The 16,743-nt window shown below is 38.2% G+C and overlaps 3 protein-coding genes across 6 annotated transcripts in view; 1 reads left to right on the top strand and 2 right to left on the bottom strand.

The window, feature by feature from the left end:
• The window catches only part of sh2d3cb (SH2 domain containing 3Cb), a 44,401-nt gene that overhangs the window by 18,545 nt on the left and 9,113 nt on the right, over positions 1-16,743 (top strand). For all 3 annotated transcript variants that reach the window (XM_035997118.1, XM_031304985.2, XM_031304987.2), the window contains one exon: positions 1,329-1,429. In XM_035997118.1, coding sequence (XP_035853011.1) covers positions 1,329-1,429 — 101 coding nt within the window. The remainder of the gene's footprint in view (positions 1-1,328; positions 1,430-16,743) is intronic.
• Positions 3,318-16,195, bottom strand: LOC116053840 (UDP-glucuronosyltransferase 2B31-like). Of its 2 annotated transcripts, none has more exons than XM_035997133.1 (2): positions 7,397-7,560; positions 3,318-5,183 (listed from the first exon to the last, which is right to left on the bottom strand). In XM_035997133.1, exon 2 carries the CDS (start codon positions 5,167-5,169, stop codon positions 3,589-3,591), a length of 1,581 nt encoding a protein of 526 aa, XP_035853026.1. In that variant the 5' UTR covers positions 5,170-5,183; positions 7,397-7,560; the 3' UTR covers positions 3,318-3,588. The 2 variants fall into 2 exon arrangements, with proteins under 2 accessions (XP_035853026.1, XP_035853024.1); XM_035997131.1 differs by lacking the exon at positions 7,397-7,560 and adding an exon at positions 16,083-16,195 and having other exon boundaries at positions 3,564-5,183.
• On the bottom strand, positions 8,698-16,221 carry LOC116053838 (UDP-glucuronosyltransferase 2A2-like). The gene is made up of 2 exons (XM_035997122.1): positions 16,083-16,221; positions 8,698-10,532 (listed from the first exon to the last, which is right to left on the bottom strand). The coding sequence occupies exon 2, from the start codon at positions 10,516-10,518 to the stop codon at positions 8,938-8,940; it is 1,581 nt and encodes a 526-aa protein (XP_035853015.1). The 5' UTR covers positions 10,519-10,532; positions 16,083-16,221; the 3' UTR covers positions 8,698-8,937.

Genomic DNA, 16,743 nt, shown 5'->3' with positions numbered 1-16,743 from the left:
TTGATTTTTCCTTTATTAGAAAGTTCACTGTAGAGAGTGACATGAAACAAAGGATTTCAGAAAGAAAAAGACAGATGTTGCCATTAAGTTGTTTTTATCTTTGACCACTAGGCCACGCTGTTTTTACTAAAAGAGAAAATAACGAAAAGAAAAGAAAATTACGAAAAGAAATGAAAATGCTTAACAGTCCAACCCCCCAAAATATACAATTTTCTAATTATATAAAACAGAGAAAAGCAACAAATCCTCCTAACTTTGAAGTGTTATTTAGCCCGACAAGCCAGTATGATATGGTTGGTATGCACAGATTCCTTAGGTCTTCTAATCATATAAGACTAATACCTTCAGCTTTAAAACTAAGCCCTCTTCGCCTTTTAAAGACAGTAATGTTGGCCGAGATCGAAAATATTTGTCACAGTTAGGGGGGCCAGAGGGGGGTCCAGGCTTAATATTGAAGGGGCACTGGCCCCCCTCTAGAACCGTCAGAGTTCAAATCTTAGAAACAACAGTCTGTTTCCATAGTTGCATTGTTCCATTTGTTGCACGAGTCTTTAATTAGTGCATGTTTCGGTCAATTACCCTAATGCGGATATATTTAAGAGAATATAACAAGATTATATAATTTATCCAGCACCAGAGCACTGCTTGGAATCAAACTGAGGGCATTGAGGTTACAAACACCCCCAACACGCTGTTTTTGTATTTTGTATTTTTCTGGCTGGTGGAGTGGAGGTCTAAAATAGACAGCTTTTATTGCATCTTCTCCTATTCAATATGCTGTCTTTTTCACCATGGTCAAGTAGAAACTTGCAACATTTCAGCTTTTTTTCTCCGGGCATTTTCACTCAGGTATTTCTATGCACAAATTGTAGATAAGCGCTGAAACAGATGGATGGAAACATGCCTAATAAAATCAACCATCATGCAATGATAGAAGGCTTTTTTATGGACTGTCTGACTGATGACTTTCTTCAAGTCTGCATGTAAAAAAGGCCAAAAAGAAAATGAAAAAACAACTTAAACTTACACTTACTTAAAAGTATAGCAAGAATTAAGTATAAAGAATGAATTTCCTTCGTGTGACTGTACTCCCTAACTGAACTTAGTTTGGGCAAATGCATAATGTATGTGTCTTAACTTTTTTTGGGATAAAGGCTGATAAGTTATATTCATTCCAAGTGCAACTCTTCTGTGACAAAACTTTATTTAGCAGCAACATGAAACACAGACATACCTCCCTTTTTATATAATTTTCTTAGTCTGAGAAAGTAAACAAATTCAAAATAAGATACTGTTTCCTGTATGGTCATCTGTGTGTCTCCATGAATTCCTTCCTTTCTGCACCACAGGGAGGCAGATGTACACAGGGAGCAGGACGACCGGCCTCTGATGACTGCTGGAGAATCCTCTCTCTCTACTCTGTGCAACAGTGAGTTTAATACTAAACTCTTTCTCCTCTTTGTTTTGATGCTCTGTCCTACATGTGAACCCTTAAAATAGTTAAATCATTAACCCTAACAGAGCTAACTGGATGCAGGAGTCAAATTCAAATTCGAAATGTGTCATTTTTCCCTAGTCAGTTGATTTGAGAGAGTTTTGTTAGGTTTACTTATGTGCCGCATACCACATAACAGCAACATCCATGGTTTGATTTTGGCTGGGGACCTTTGTTGTTAAACCTCTCTGTCTCAAGGTTTCCTGTGTCTCTACACGGCTCTCAGCTCTCAAATATAGGCCACTTGCCAAACATGCTCTTAAAAAAACACTACTGAGATGTAAAACAGTAAAGGAATGTAAGAAATAAACAGAAACTTCAAACACAATGGCATTGTCCGGCAATTGCTATCTGTTTACAATCACCCAAAACTAATTCAGCTATATAAGTAGTGTAAGAAAATACCAATAAGCTGCTAGGCTTTGGTAGTTGGTAATAACACATGCTTCAAGGAACAGAACAGTAATGTAATGTCACCATTTATTTATTTATTTATATATATATATAACATGACAACAACACACCACTAAAATACATTAGTAATATTGAATCTTCAACCAGCCCTATAGACAATCACAAGATTCATGTGCCAGTTTTTTTTAAATCAAATTTCTTCAATCCAATCCTTCAAAACATTCCTGGATATGGGCTAAAACTATTAACTTGACTCAAGGTGTAACTTTTCATAAAACTGCATTGTCAATTATCTAGAGATTTTTTAGAAATCTTTCTTACTCACAAACACACAAATCACTGGTTGCTGACCAGGTGGTTGGATTATAGTCAAATGTTTTGGATGTTTTGATTCTACCTTTGTTAAATAGAGCTTGACTGACTCAATGATTGATGATTTTAGTTAATCAATAATCACAGTCGTTCCGCTGTACGTATTTGTCGGGTGATAAGTAACAGCAAAGATACAGCAGTACAGAAATGTCAACATATATCATAATATAATAACATAATGTTCATAACAATGATGTGCTCACGGGGTTACAAAGTGCTTCACAAATACATACAAATACAAATGTATACAAATACAAAATAATAACACATCAAATAAATCACATCAAATATACAAAAAAGACAAGTTATTACTACAAAGCAAGTTTAGAAAAACAAGTTATTCAGTTACAATCTAAAAGAAATCAGTAAGGTTTCAAGATTAATTTAAACAGGAAGACTGTTCTAGCCATGGGCCGGTTACCCTTTTCAAGGCATACCGCGGTTTGAAAAAGTCAAGGTTTCAAAACCACTAACATTTTCTGTCATACCGTTCCTAAGGTATGAGCTGTTTTTAATGAGTGGTCAAGGAGCAAAACTGCAGTTTAGTAATCCTTCTCCCTGCCAGTGAGCAGTGTTTAAAAATAAAAAAAAACATTGTGTTCAAATTATATATTTTAAAGCTGTAATTGCAATACCGCAATACCGGTAACCGTGATATTTTTGCTGAAGGTTATACCGTCAGAATCGTATACCGGCCAATGCCTAGACTGTTCCAGAGTTTTAGGGCTCTGACAGCGAAAGCACAATCTCCTTAATTTTAGGTCTTGATCGGGGGACTGTTAGCAGAGCTTTGTTGTTTTGTTGTACGATCTGAGAGTGCATGCAGTTAGATAGGGGCATACAAGTTCACAGATGTACAGTAAGCTGGGGCTAGACCATGTTGAGCTAAAAATTAGTAATAATTAAAACCTTAAAATCAATTCTAAAACTTAACTAAACTAACTAAAAGCCCATACAGGGAGGCTAAAATGGGGGTTACGTGATCTCTTTTGTCTGATCTAGTTAACAGCATGACAACATCATATTATTACTAAAGTCATACGTAATATTGAGTAATGGCCCAGCCCTAGTGATAGATATCTTATTTCATTGCATTCAAATAAGTGCAGTAGTTTATGAGAATAAAAAAATACCCCTACGACAGGACAGAAACATGACCTCTTTACAATTTACCAGTGTAGGAATGTTGTAACCTGCTCAGTATACTAACAAAACAGTTTACTGTTTAATTTTAGTGCTATTGTTTTGTTATTTTACAATAAATCAGGATCCAGAGAATGTGACACCAGTATCCCGCTGCGCATTGATCATTCTTTTTTGACTTTGTTTTTAGAAAACACTTTTCCCAAAAAAAACTTTACTGCAGAAACAAAAACAGTAAATACTAGCAAAATGACTGCCAGCAAAAACACCACCACATCAAGTGAGTAGAACTGGATCGTTGACATCTTGTAAGACTCCGTCCTTAGATGTGCCGCTCCTTTGTGCCTCATGACAAACTCAATCCAGAACATTGCCCGGTCCAGTGGTTTCATGGGCTGGTCTCTCTGCAGGTTGGAGAGCGCCTTCATCTTCTGTCTGTAGCTTGGGTCATAGAGTACCTCCTTCAGTGCCTCCAGGAAGTTATCTTTGTTCACAGTTGCAATGTCCAGGTTTTTGGCCACACCTCTTACTTTCATCCTGAAGAAGTTGTCATGCTGGTCGAACATGAGGGGAAGGCCGACCAGGGGGACACCATGGTAGATGGCCTCCTGTATTCCATTGGTGCCTCCGTGGGCCACAAACACTCTGGTCTTGGGGTGGCCCAGGAGGTCGTTTTGAGGCAGCCAGTCCAAGAGTAAGGTGTTGTTGCCGAGGGTGGATGGGCTTTTGCCTTTGTGTCTCCAGATCACCTTTTGAGGAAGTTGGGCGAAAGCAGCTGCAATGTCCTCAGTGATGTCCTCAGGAAGTTTTGCTACCAGGGTTCCCAATGTCATAACGATGACCCCATGTTCACCAGAGCTCTGGACAAAGTCCTCTAGTTCTTTAGACAGTGGCTTGGAGGGTTTGCACTGAAATCCTGACATGTAGATGATGTTTGGCATTGTGGGACGTGGAAACTCAAAAGTAAAATCATTCCTCATCAGCCAGATGTCTGCTGCCTGAAACAGCTCTATGTAATTTACATCATTTCCAAAGTAATGATGTACAAACGGTTTGTAATTCGGGTCTGTGACATACCAAATTTGAAACAGTGTGAAGACATAGCAAAGTAAGTTTTTGACCCGCTGGAGAAATGTCATCTTGTCAGTCAGCTGAGACATGGCTATTGGGACATATGCCAGTGGAGAAGGAGCAATTGTATGATGTCCCTCACCATGAACAGTCCACCTCACATTTAAGACAAGTGGAAGACCCAAACGGTGACCCAGAAGCACCCCTGCACCAATCACAGGGTCTGTTAGAACCAAATCATATTTGGCATCACGCAGGCTCTGCATCAGCTTTTTATTCTCAAATATCTCCCGCATCATCCGAATCACCTGCTCATGCAACTGATAGAACTGTGTCACTAGTTCAAACTCCAGCGATAAACGAGTCCAAAGTGAAGCACCTTCCCGCTGCATGTTCATCAATGTGATTGCAAATGACCCAAAGCGTTCTTCAGCAAAACCAGCAGAGGAATTTATAGTGATGGACTTGTAGTGAGGGGACTCTGACTTGATGTACCAGCTGTCTGATGGCCGTATCACTGTGATTTCATGGCCTCTGGAGTCAAGCTCCTCAACGAGGGCTTTCATGTTAAGCCAGTGGCTTCCATCAAAGGGAAACACCAAGACTTTCCCTCCATTTGTCAAGGGTGAAGAACAGAGTAGCACTGCAAGTCCCACCAAGATCACTGGGTACATTTCTGAAAGAGATTCTGACAAGAGATGCAACAATGTTAGATCTGTCTCTTTAAACAAGGCTTTACAGTTCTTGAGTTCAATAATATGTGTCAATCTAACAAACACCTGAACATAAAGAACTGACAAATAGAAAACTGAGGTGTCTAATTTCAGCTACCTCATAGTTTCAGAAAGGTTTGTGCCTATGAACATCTCTTTTAGGCATGAGCCGGTATACGATTCTGACGGTATGATAACCTTCAGCAAAAATATCAGTTTTCACGGTATTGCAGTATTGCAATTACATCTTTAAAATGTATTATTTTTAAATGTCTGGGTAAAAAACAACTTGGAACATTTTTCCCATTTTCCCCGACTTTTTTCCCCATTGAACACAATGTATTTTATTTTTTAACACACTGCACACTGGCAGGGACAGGGATTTCTAAAGTGTACTTTCTGTCATTCAAGACTGAAAAACAGCTCATACCTTAGATCAAGTTCTGGATCCAATTTAAAGTTCTTGTTCTGACTTATAAAGCATTGCATCTCTTAAAAACTAAAGGTGACCTTTCCTTTGAAGCGGTGGCTCCAAACCTGTGGAATGCCCTTCCAATTGTCTTACGTTCTGCAGTCTCTGTTGATGCTTTAAAAAAGCAGCTTAAGAGGCACTTGTTTAAATTCGCTTTTGACTCATGTTTGTAACTTTGGGTTTTAATCTTTTAAATGATTTTTATTGGTCTTTCAATTATTTTTACCTTGCTTATTTTCTGTTGAATCCTACTGCCTTTTTACAAATGTTTATCATGTGAAGGCCTTTGTGACTTTGTCTGTAAAAGGTGCTATATCAAATAAACTCATTTTTAGGAATAGTATGACAGAAAATTTAGCTGGTTTTGAAACCGTGACTTTAAAACTGCGGAATACCTTGAATCCGGTAACCGGCCCATGCCTAATCTCTATATTACAAACAGTTGTACGGAACGTTGTTTTATTTTTTTAAAGCAGAAAATAGATCTTGAATAGTGAAAATTCTAACCAAGATGTTTAATACATAACTTCAAAGATGACAGCATTAATTGCTGGTTGGGTAAACTAAACATGAAATGTATTTATTTAATTATTTGTTTGAATTACCTAGTTAAATATTTAATTGTGGAAAACTAAAGGTTCTGTATTTCTTTTAACCTGCATCTATATTCACTTCTGCAAAAGCAAGCATGATTCAAACGGTTAGCCGATTAAGTTATAATCATTATATTAAGGATTATTTCAACATTTTTATTTATTGTACACCATATTTTTGTATAGTAACAGTGAGTCATTATGTTTGTATATGGTCCTGTGTGTGTGTATATATATATATATATATATATATATATATATATATATATATTACTGCATATATGTATGGTCCAAGATGCAAGTTTTTCATTACATATTTGCAGACTTGTGATGTATGATAATGATATAGAAAAGTACATAAAAGTTAATCACATTTTTTGTGAAGCAATAAACTGTGTTCCATTGTTACGCAGTACACCAGACCAAACTCTTAAAGTGGTTAATTATGGTTTTCCTTTTACACATATTGTAAGTTTTCACTTACAGCTTGCTCAAAATCATTATGTGGACAACAGAAATTAGTGAAAAGAAAACATGACAACATCATATCATCACCAAAAATCATATACAATATTGAATCATCCCCCAGCCCTAGTGATGAACTATCACAAGCTACATGTGCCAGTTTTTATAAAAAATTAAGCCTATTGCGTTTCAATAAGTGCAATAGTTTATGAGAATACTTTTTTTTCTTCATAAAACCTGCAGGAAATCCTTAAACATTGCTGGATATGGACTAAAAACTGATCGCTTGACTCCAGGTCTAATTTTTTTAAATATTTGTATTGTAAAATATTTACAGATTTTTTAGATATTCTGCTAATGTGGCAAGTGGGACTTTTTGGTGTGGAGCGCCTTTTTGGCCGCTCAACGCCCAGACCCAAGGAAGACACAGACAACGCCACCCGGGGAATTTCAACCCGAGAATAGGACTTGACTAGCTCGATAGTTAAACCACCAAAATACAAAAAGCACACAGGTTCGACTTATCCACGAAGCCAGAGACGTAGTTCCGTTAAAGACAATAATTTTATTAATACAATTACTAAAAAAAAAACAAGTATAAAATACCATTTAAAATACCATACACACTAAATAGGGGAAATAAGTGCTGAGGCCTTACCAGTGGAGGCACAGGGTCAAGGGGTGTGGGTTTTCAGGGAAGGATCACCCCAGTCACACGTGAACACTCACACACACACGGCGACAAAACACTCAAAATAAACCAAAGGGGGAAAACACAGCACACAGGAGGAGACACCACCACCGGGGACAGCGACACCACCACCTTTGGCACTCAGCAACTGTGGGGGAAAGAACATTCAATTATTGGGGGGAAATAAATCAATAAACCAAAAATAAATGAAAAACAACTTCAATCTAAGGCAAATCTAGGCAGCAAAGGTGACTTAATAGCTGCCTAGAGCCAAACAAAAATAACCAAGATTAACAGATAAATCATAAAGTTTCAACAGAAATGAAAGTCTTTTTATCAGAACTTAAAAGAAATATAAATTAACCAAAAATCACTTAATCATAATTTAACAAATAAACCCATAGACATAGACCCCAATCTCCACACACATTAATAAGCACGGGCAAGCCAAAGAAATGCAAAGCTATCGTCCGTGTCATAATCACTCAAATACAGCCCTGTCGGACACCCAGTTGGGCACCAGATCCTGGCGCTGAAAGGCGCGTAGAGGCGTGCAAAGCCTGGAGAGCTCATGTAGCTACAACCCGTGGAACAGTCTATGGTTGAAACAGAAGTCGGTTGAGACAAAACAGCAGCGTGGCAAGGAATGGAGGGGCTAGTGCAGATACCAGCGCAAGCGAAGCAGTTTACAACCCTGGCGCACACAAACAAATCAAATTCAGTCATCAACAGTTTATGATTAAACAAAATATACACGCAATCCCAACTGGTAAACATACATACCCGTCAGGGAGTTTGGCACCAATACACCAATAGCGCCGATAGTACAGCTACACGGAGCCTACAATAAAACGGCCGATTACTTAAACACTCAGTCAGAAAAATATCCAAAGAGGAGAAAGATTTGACCAACCTACCTGCAGCAAAACTCAACCCGGTTCCGTTACAGGAAGGATCGGGTTTGTGACAGGGAGACACTGCAAAAGACAATGCACGCTGTAATGCCATCCTAACACAAACAAGGCCTATAGGTAACAAACAAATTAGCAACACTGCATTACCTGATTACCGTTACAACTGACATACCGTTGAATTACTGTGACTGCACCGCGGACGCGAAAGGACCCAGAGGGGAAATGTGCCTCCGGCGACAAAGAGTAAGGAGTGTCAAGAGGGCAAACCCCCTGCCTATATAGCATGCAGTTACTTCCTGATTGGTCCAGAGAGACTGAGTGTGATTGAAACCATTGCGACCAATCAACCTGCTACACTATGTTAAAAACGCAAACAAACAAAACAAAAACATGACATCTTTGGCGGAAGTTATTAGACAGTTTGTGAGGGCATTCAGCTTTACACACTCTGGCATGTTAGGATACAGGTGTAAGAGTGTTTGTATCCTGCTTAAGACGCTTAATAAAGAACAGAACAATTTATGTATGTTAAATTTTTCTTTAAAATAAATCAGGATCCAGAAAATGTTAAACAATTATCCCGCGGCACATTCCTCATTCCTTTTTGACTTTGCTTCTAGAAAACATTTTTCGCAAAAGAAACTTTACTGCAGAAACAAAAACAGTAAATACTAGCAAAATAACTGCCAGCAAAAACACCACCACATCAATTGAGTGGTACTGGATCACTGACATCTTGTAAGACTCCGTCCTTAGATGTGCCGCTCCTTTGTGCCTCATGACAAACTCAATCCAGAACATGGCCCGGTCCAGTGGTTTCATGGGCTGGTCTCTCTGCAGGTTGGAGAGCGCCTTCATCTTCTGTCTGTAGCTTGGGTCATAGAGTACCTCCTTCAGTGCCTCCAGGAAGTTATCTTTGTTCACAGTTGCAATGTCCAGGTTTTTGGCCACACCTCTTACTTTCATCCTGAAGAAGTTGTCATGCTGATCGAACATGAGGGGAAGGCCAACCAGGGGGACACCATGGTAGATGGCCTCCTGTATTCCATTGGTGCCTCCGTGGGCCACAAACACTCTGGTCTTGGGGTGGCCCAGGAGGTCGTTTTGAGGCAGCCAGTCCAAGAGTAAGGTGTTGTTGCCGAGGGTGGATGGGCTTTTGCCTTTGTGCCTCCAGATCACCTTTTGAGGAAGTTGGGCGAACGCAGCTGCAATGTCCTCAGTGATGTCCTCAGGAAGTTTTGCTACCAGGGTTCCCAATGTCATAACGATGACCCCATGTTCACCAGAGCTCTGGACAAAGTCCTCTAGTTCTTTAGACAGTGGCTTGGAGGGTTTGCACTGAAATCCTGACATGTAGATGATGTTTGGCATTGTGGGACGTGGAAACTCAAAAGTAAAATCATTTCTCATCAGCCAGATGTCTGCTGCCTGAAACAGCTCCATGTAATGTACATCATTTCCAAAGTAATGATGTACAAATGGTTTGTAGTTTGATTCTGTGACATACCAATTTCGAAACAGTGTGAAGACATAGCAAAGTAAGTTTTTGACCCGCTGGAGAAATGTCATCTTGTCAGTCAGCTGAGACATGGCTATTGGGACATATGCCAGTGGAGAAGGAGCAATTGTATGATGTCCCTCATCCTGAATAGTCCACCTCACATTTAAGACAAGTGGAAGACCCAAACGGTGAGCCAAAAGCACTCCACCACCAATCACCGGGTCCGTCAGAACCAGATCATATTTGGCATCATGCAGGCTATGCATCAGTTTTGTATTCTCAAACATCTCCCGCATCATCCTAATCACCTGCTCATGCAACTGATAGAACTGTGTCCATACTTCAAACTCCAGCGATAAACGAGTCCAAAGTGAAGCACCTTCCCGCCGCATGTTAATCATCGTAATTACAAATGACCCAACGAGTTCTTCATCAAAACCAGCAGAGGAATTTATAGTGATGGACTTGTAGTGAGGGGACTCTGGCTTGATGTACGAGCTGTCTGATGGCTGTATCACTGTGATTTCATGGCCTCTGGAGTGAAGCTCCTCGATGAGGACTTTCATGTTGACCCAGTGACTTCCATCCACTGGGAACACCAAGACTTTCCCTCCATTAACCGAGGGTGAAGAGCAGAGCAGCACTGCAAGTGCCACCAAGATCGGTTGGTACATCTCTGAAAGAAATTCTGACAAGAGATGTGAGGATGTTAGATCTGTCTCTCTCAACAAGGCTTTACATTTCTTGAGGTCAAGAGCATGCATTGACTTAAAAAATAACTTAAATAAATAACTTTAAAATATAGAATTGTTATCTAATTTCAGCTTCTTCATAGTTTTAGAAATGTTTCTGCCGACTATTTGCAGTCCTCTCAGAGTAGTATATGATATATTATAGCATATATGATATAATACTGAGAGACAAAGGTTTTAGTCTGGAAAACAACTACTGAGCAATGATTGAATCGGGCCACTGGAAGCTAGACTCATTCACACATTTTGGTTGGTAGCTTAGAAAAGATGTGACTTCTCATAAAACTCCTGATGCTTGTAAAGACACTCTGATGTACTCTTATCTACAGGTCTGGGTGTGGTTAAGGTTCAGGATCCCTCAGCTCCTTGAAACTGGGATCAAACAAGCTTGTCACCTGGAAGTTGGACTCATTTGCAATCTCTGATTAGTGGTTTATAAAATGACATGTCTTGCAGTGTTGCAGAGGTCCTGAACCTGATTTAGAACTGCAGCTGTAGATTAGATTACCTAATATGAAAGAGCATTACATTAGAAGCACCATGCAAATTGCATGGTGCTTCTAATGTAATGCTCTTGTTTAATTTTACATCTGCAATACGTAGTTCTATTTTCTCTCATTTTAGTCTTAAAAGCATTTACTTACTAGATGTTTTTTTAAAGGCTAAAATTTGGTTTTGCAGGAGTACAGTCACATCCAAGAAGACTGCTTATAGTCCAAACTTTAAAAGAACAGAAAAGGCATATGTAATGTTAGTATCACAGAGGTAACGTGTTCTTTTTAGTTTCTTTAGATCAATTCCAACTAATTTTGGTGGACAGTTTAGGAGAAGTTGGGACGCAGGAAAAATTAGGGTTTCCAAAAAAGGCACCTTGTTCTTGTGTTTATTTAAGATAAGATGATGTTAGTCAAAGGAAAGGGGGACTTATCTAATTAAGTGTAAATGTCCTTTTTAAAATGGATATGGACAGAACACATGCAGTTCTGTTTATACATGTGTCCTCACATGCATAGATTGCGTGCATGCCCTAAACTTATAGGCTGCATTTTAGACGTCCACTCAGAGGTCCACATCATAGACCTTCGTGGACAAATTATGAAATTTACGTCAGAAGAACTCTTGCGGCCTTGGGAATAGGAAAGTGTCATTTGATCTTAAGAGGTTCATGCTGATGTCTTATCAAAGGAGATAACTGTCAATCACCTGTTTACTTTAACCCTCCTGTTTGTCCTTGGGTTGAATTTGACCCATTTTCAAAAAGTTTATCAGAAATTTGGGTTTCTTTAAACCAAATTGTTGACAGAAATAACGTGGATGATTCCATACAATGCTCTTCACAAGTAAAACAAATGATCAGTTCAATGCTTTCATTGAATTTGGTGTTTTTTTCAATTTTATAGCATTTTAAGAAAAAATTTGATAAAAGAATGTTAAAAAAAGTGACAAAAATGGCGGAAAAAGCTTCAAAAACATCGGGGAAAGCAAGAAAAGTGTCGAAAAAGACAACCAAAAAGTTGAAAAAAATTTGACCCCGAAAAACAAAAAGTTGCATGGTTGACGTGAAGACAACACAAGGGTTAAATTACTTTTCAATAATAATTTCTTAGTTAAATTCATTAAGATACAAGCCAAATGTCCTCTGAGTCTTGCCAATTGGCTCTGGGACTAAGACTATAGTGTGTTAGACAATGCAATATAGCACCAGTGCATATGGTTGGATATTGACATTGTCATGTTTACTACAACAGCAACATTTGCTGGCTCAGTGATGAACAAATATCACCTACTCACAGCTGAGAGCAAAGTTTCAATAGTACAGCCCAAATACAGTACACATCCTTACAAGGCTTTCCACAAATGATTGTCAGCAAACGTACGCTCACTGCTCCAAGACCTACACAATTCTCAATTCCCTGATTACACAACTTGCTGTTTGGATTTGGTAGATGTTTTCTCTCTCAGGTTTCACAGCTTTGCGTTCATGTACTTGTGTTGCTCAGTATAATAGGTGTTGAACTATGAAGGGGATTTAATAGCAGCTGCCTTTTGTATTTACAAGGTCAAACAAGCTTTCACATATGGTGCTAACAAGAATAAGAACCACAAATGTTCAACTTTAGCTTCACAGAGTGTTTCAAACATGTTATTATATCATTTTTTGTGAGCAAATATAATTTTATCTCAGGTTCACAAAAGTAAAAAGTTATGTGCTACTACTACTACTACTAATAATAATACTACTACTACTACTACTACTACTACTAATAATAATAATAATAATAATAATAATACTATACATTTATGGCACATGTGAATTTAAAATAAAATACATAACTATATAAATAATAAATAAAATAATAAATAATTTATACACCTGGGTAAAGGTTAATAAAACTACAGTACCTTGAGACCAGTGCCGGGGCTTAATGATATGGGCTCTTTTCTTAGCTATAATTAAAACAATTTACTCTTTATTACTTTTTATGTGTAAATAACAATTTGGAGACCTGAAAGTTGAGAGCAATGCATTAAATAACAAAAGACTATCAGTAATACATACTGTACAAGTGCATGTTCTCTGAATAACGAAAGAAAGATATTTACAAAAGCTGTTTGGATTTGGTAGATGTTTCCTCTCTCAGGTTTCACAGCTTTGCGTTCATGTACTTGTGTTGCTCAGTATAATAGGTGTTGAACTATGAAGGGGATTTAATAGCAGCTGCCTTTTGTATTTACAAGGTCAAACAAGCTTTCACATATGGTGCTAACAAGAATAAGAACCACAAATGTTCAACTTTAGCTTCACAGAGTGTTTCAAACATGTTATTATATCATTTTTTGTGAGCAAATATAATTTTGTCTCAGGTTCACAAAAGTAAAAAGTTATGTGCTACTACTACTACTACTACTAATAATAATAATAATAATAATAATAATAATAATATTAATATACATGTATGGCACATGTGAATTCAAAGTAAAATACATAACTATATAAATAATAAATAATTTATACACCTGGGTAAAGGTTAATAAAACTACAGTACCTTGAGACCAGTGCAGGGGCTTAATGATTTTTTTTTTTTTTTCTAGATTATTTTTTGGGCTTTTCCACTTTTATTTGATAGGACAGCGAGGTGAGAAAAGGGGGAAAAGAGAGAGAGAGGGGGAAGACATGGAGGAAATCGTCATAGGTCGGATTCGAATCCTGGACCTCTGTGTCGGTAGAGATGCACCGATTGACCGGCCGGTTACCGGTGTTGCACCGAAATCTGTGACCCGTCGTGATCTGTGTCCCTCCTGTTAAAAGCGTAGCGCCCCCTTCCGTGGTTAAGGTTAGGGACAGGGGTTTGGTTCAGGTTGAGGTAGGGGGACACCGATCTCGATGGTTCACAGATTTCGGTGTAACACCGGAATTGGCCGATTTTCACATCATCGGCCATGACCGGCGACCTGCCGGTCAGTCTGACATATGCCGATTTTATGCCGGTCAAATTCACTCGGGCGCCGCATGACTTAGATCGCGCAACATCATCACCACACGTGCACACGCAGGGTTTCCGCTATACGCATGTAGCAGCGGCGCACTGCCGCTCAATCAGCTGTTTATGAAATGTCATAAAGTCGTAATTATACACGGCTCTGCAGAGTCAGCTGCTCTCTCTCCTCTCTGAGGCTGAAAAACTGGAACATGAAAACCACACTCACGCGGTCCCGTGAAATATGACAGCTACAGTTTATCGGAAAATAGCGTTGGGCACACTGACTTTGATGAATTTACTGTTTATCAGACCCCAGATGAGTCAAGAAGCTAACGTTAGCGAACGCTGTGGTCCCTCTGCCTCTGACGCCCCGCTGGCCGCTGTAGGAGACAAAAAAGAAAAAAGAAAAAAAAGAGACGCTGTAGGCTATTCCTCCGACACGCTGTATTAACGTTACTGTTTAAAACGCTTTCCAGGTTAGTGGGGATGCATAGCACTCAAAACAAACATTAAAACCATAGTAATATTCCCTCTGTGTGTAGTTTTGTTGCTAAACTGTGTGTAAAATGAGCTGCGACGTTAAATCATCTGTTTCAGGTAACTGCACTCTAGGGTACTGTCTATTTGCTGGATTGTTCCGAGGTAACCGTCGGTGGCTAACGTTAGCAGATAAGCCTGTTGACAGCAATGGTATTGTTCATATTTATGCACAATGACACATAAAGCAAACTTTCTAAAAGGACGCACGCTGTTTTCAGGTACGTTACTGTGACGTTCCACAGCTGTTTGGTTTTGAGAAATATCTTTATACTGCATTAAGGCTATATTTATTTTATTTTTATTTGTTATTTATATATTATTTTATTCCCATTACCTGTTTTCATACATAGAAGTTTAGTTTGCTAAATATATCACATTCTTTTAGTTGGATATTGAAGGAGGAAATGGTTCTTCCATAACATTGCACTTTAGATGTGTGTGAATTTCCCACACCAGGAGTAATTTATATAGTTCTATTTTATAGTAATTGATTATCTATTCAAAACATGTTTTATGTTCTATGCAAAATGTAAAATTCTCTCTATTTTCTATTAAAGAAAAGATAGAAAATAAATATTTGTGTGTGCTGTAAAGTGGTTAGAAAATATGAAATCGGAATCGGCTAAAATCGGTATCGGCTGGTCAAACTCAATGAAAAATCAGAAATCGGAATCGGCCTAAAAATTGTAATCGGTGCATCTCTAGCGTCGAGGCATAAACCTCTCAGTATATGTGTACCTGCTCTACCCACCCGGCCATGCAGATATGGGCTCATTTCTAAGCTATAATTAAAACTATTTACTATTTATAACTTTTTATGTGTAAATAACATTTTGGAGACCTGAAAGTTGAGAGCAATGCATTAAATAACAAAAGACTACCAGTAATACATATTGTACAAGTGCATGTTCTCTGAATAAGGAAAGAAAAAGTCTGACAATGACATTTCTGCAGGAAACCTGAGGCCATTTTGTAAGCTGATACGCTTCTGTTTCCCAAATAATTCCTCAATGTTCTTGCTGTAGTTGCATACAGTAGAACATTTTGTTTTTTGAGTCTGAGTTTTCTTGCAGCCATGAGTCTGCTTACATTTTCTTACAGTCTATAAGATGAACTTTAGGAATACCATAGTTGTGAATTAGCATTGTCTGAACCCAGGTTGTTCAAATCATTCATAAAGTGGAGTACTTTTGTTGAACTTGTCAATAGGAAACATCTGGAACTCACTAGTCTTTGAGACCGTAGCATCCATCTGCAAGTATTTTTGCTTCACACTCAATGCATGCACATATAAATCACAGTAACTTGCACGTAGAATAATGACATCATCCAACATGAAAACAAAAACAACTGCACTGAAAAGTCAGTAAAATATTTTTTTTAGCTTTATATCAACATTCCACCACCCTATGTCAGCTTGTACAACTCTTTCACTGGTCTTGATTCTTTGATCTCAACACTTACCACGAGCTTCCTAGTCAACAGATTTCACGTGTCAACATGAGCTTGTTATTTGTACGTCCAGCCTCTCTCACAGTAGACGGATCACTGACTGACTGTCGTCCACCTCTGACAGTTAGGAGGGTGTAAACACTGAACAGGAGTAAAGTTTGGAGGGTGTGTGGTATGCAGCAGTTGGAGGTTGGTTATACAAGAGAGCTGAAAAGAGGGGTCGGACATTGACCATAAGATGTAGTACTGAAATAATAAAAAAAAAAAAATAGAACAAAGGCAAACTATCCTGATTTGAGGACTCAAGAGATTTATTTTGTTTGTTTTAATGCTTATTAATTTACATTTCCTACGCTTTGTCCTATCTGTAAAGAGTTTGAATTTTTCCAACGAGCCACTATTTTGTTGAGCACTGATCTTTAGGTATTCATGATTAGAGAAAATACTTATGAAAAACAGAGGCAGCAATACTAATATATTAATATACTAATATTATACAGCTAACATAAGACATTGAAGGTGTTAAGAAAAAAGAAACAAAAAAAACAAAACAAAATTAAAAAGATAATAAAAAATCTAACAAAAGAACTGAACAAACAAGTGAAATAAAATGTGAACAGAAGGAAGATGAAATTAAATAATCTTAAAGTGCCCATATTATGAAAAAATCACT

This window comes from Sander lucioperca, chromosome 2 (genome assembly GCF_008315115.2).
Source record: "Sander lucioperca isolate FBNREF2018 chromosome 2, SLUC_FBN_1.2, whole genome shotgun sequence".
NCBI classification, from domain to species: Eukaryota; Metazoa; Chordata; class Actinopteri; order Perciformes; family Percidae; genus Sander; species Sander lucioperca.
The sequence above is the reverse complement of the archived record's forward strand: the minus strand, read 5'-3'. Positions and strand labels throughout refer to the sequence as shown.

Excerpts from the sequence above, each read along its gene's own strand:
- LOC116053840 (XM_035997131.1), bottom strand. The coding sequence starts at position 5,169 with ATGTACCCAGTGATCTTGGTGGGACTTGCAGTGCTACTCTGTTCTTCA.
- LOC116053838 (XM_035997122.1), bottom strand. The coding sequence starts at position 10,518 with ATGTACCAACCGATCTTGGTGGCACTTGCAGTGCTGCTCTGCTCTTCA.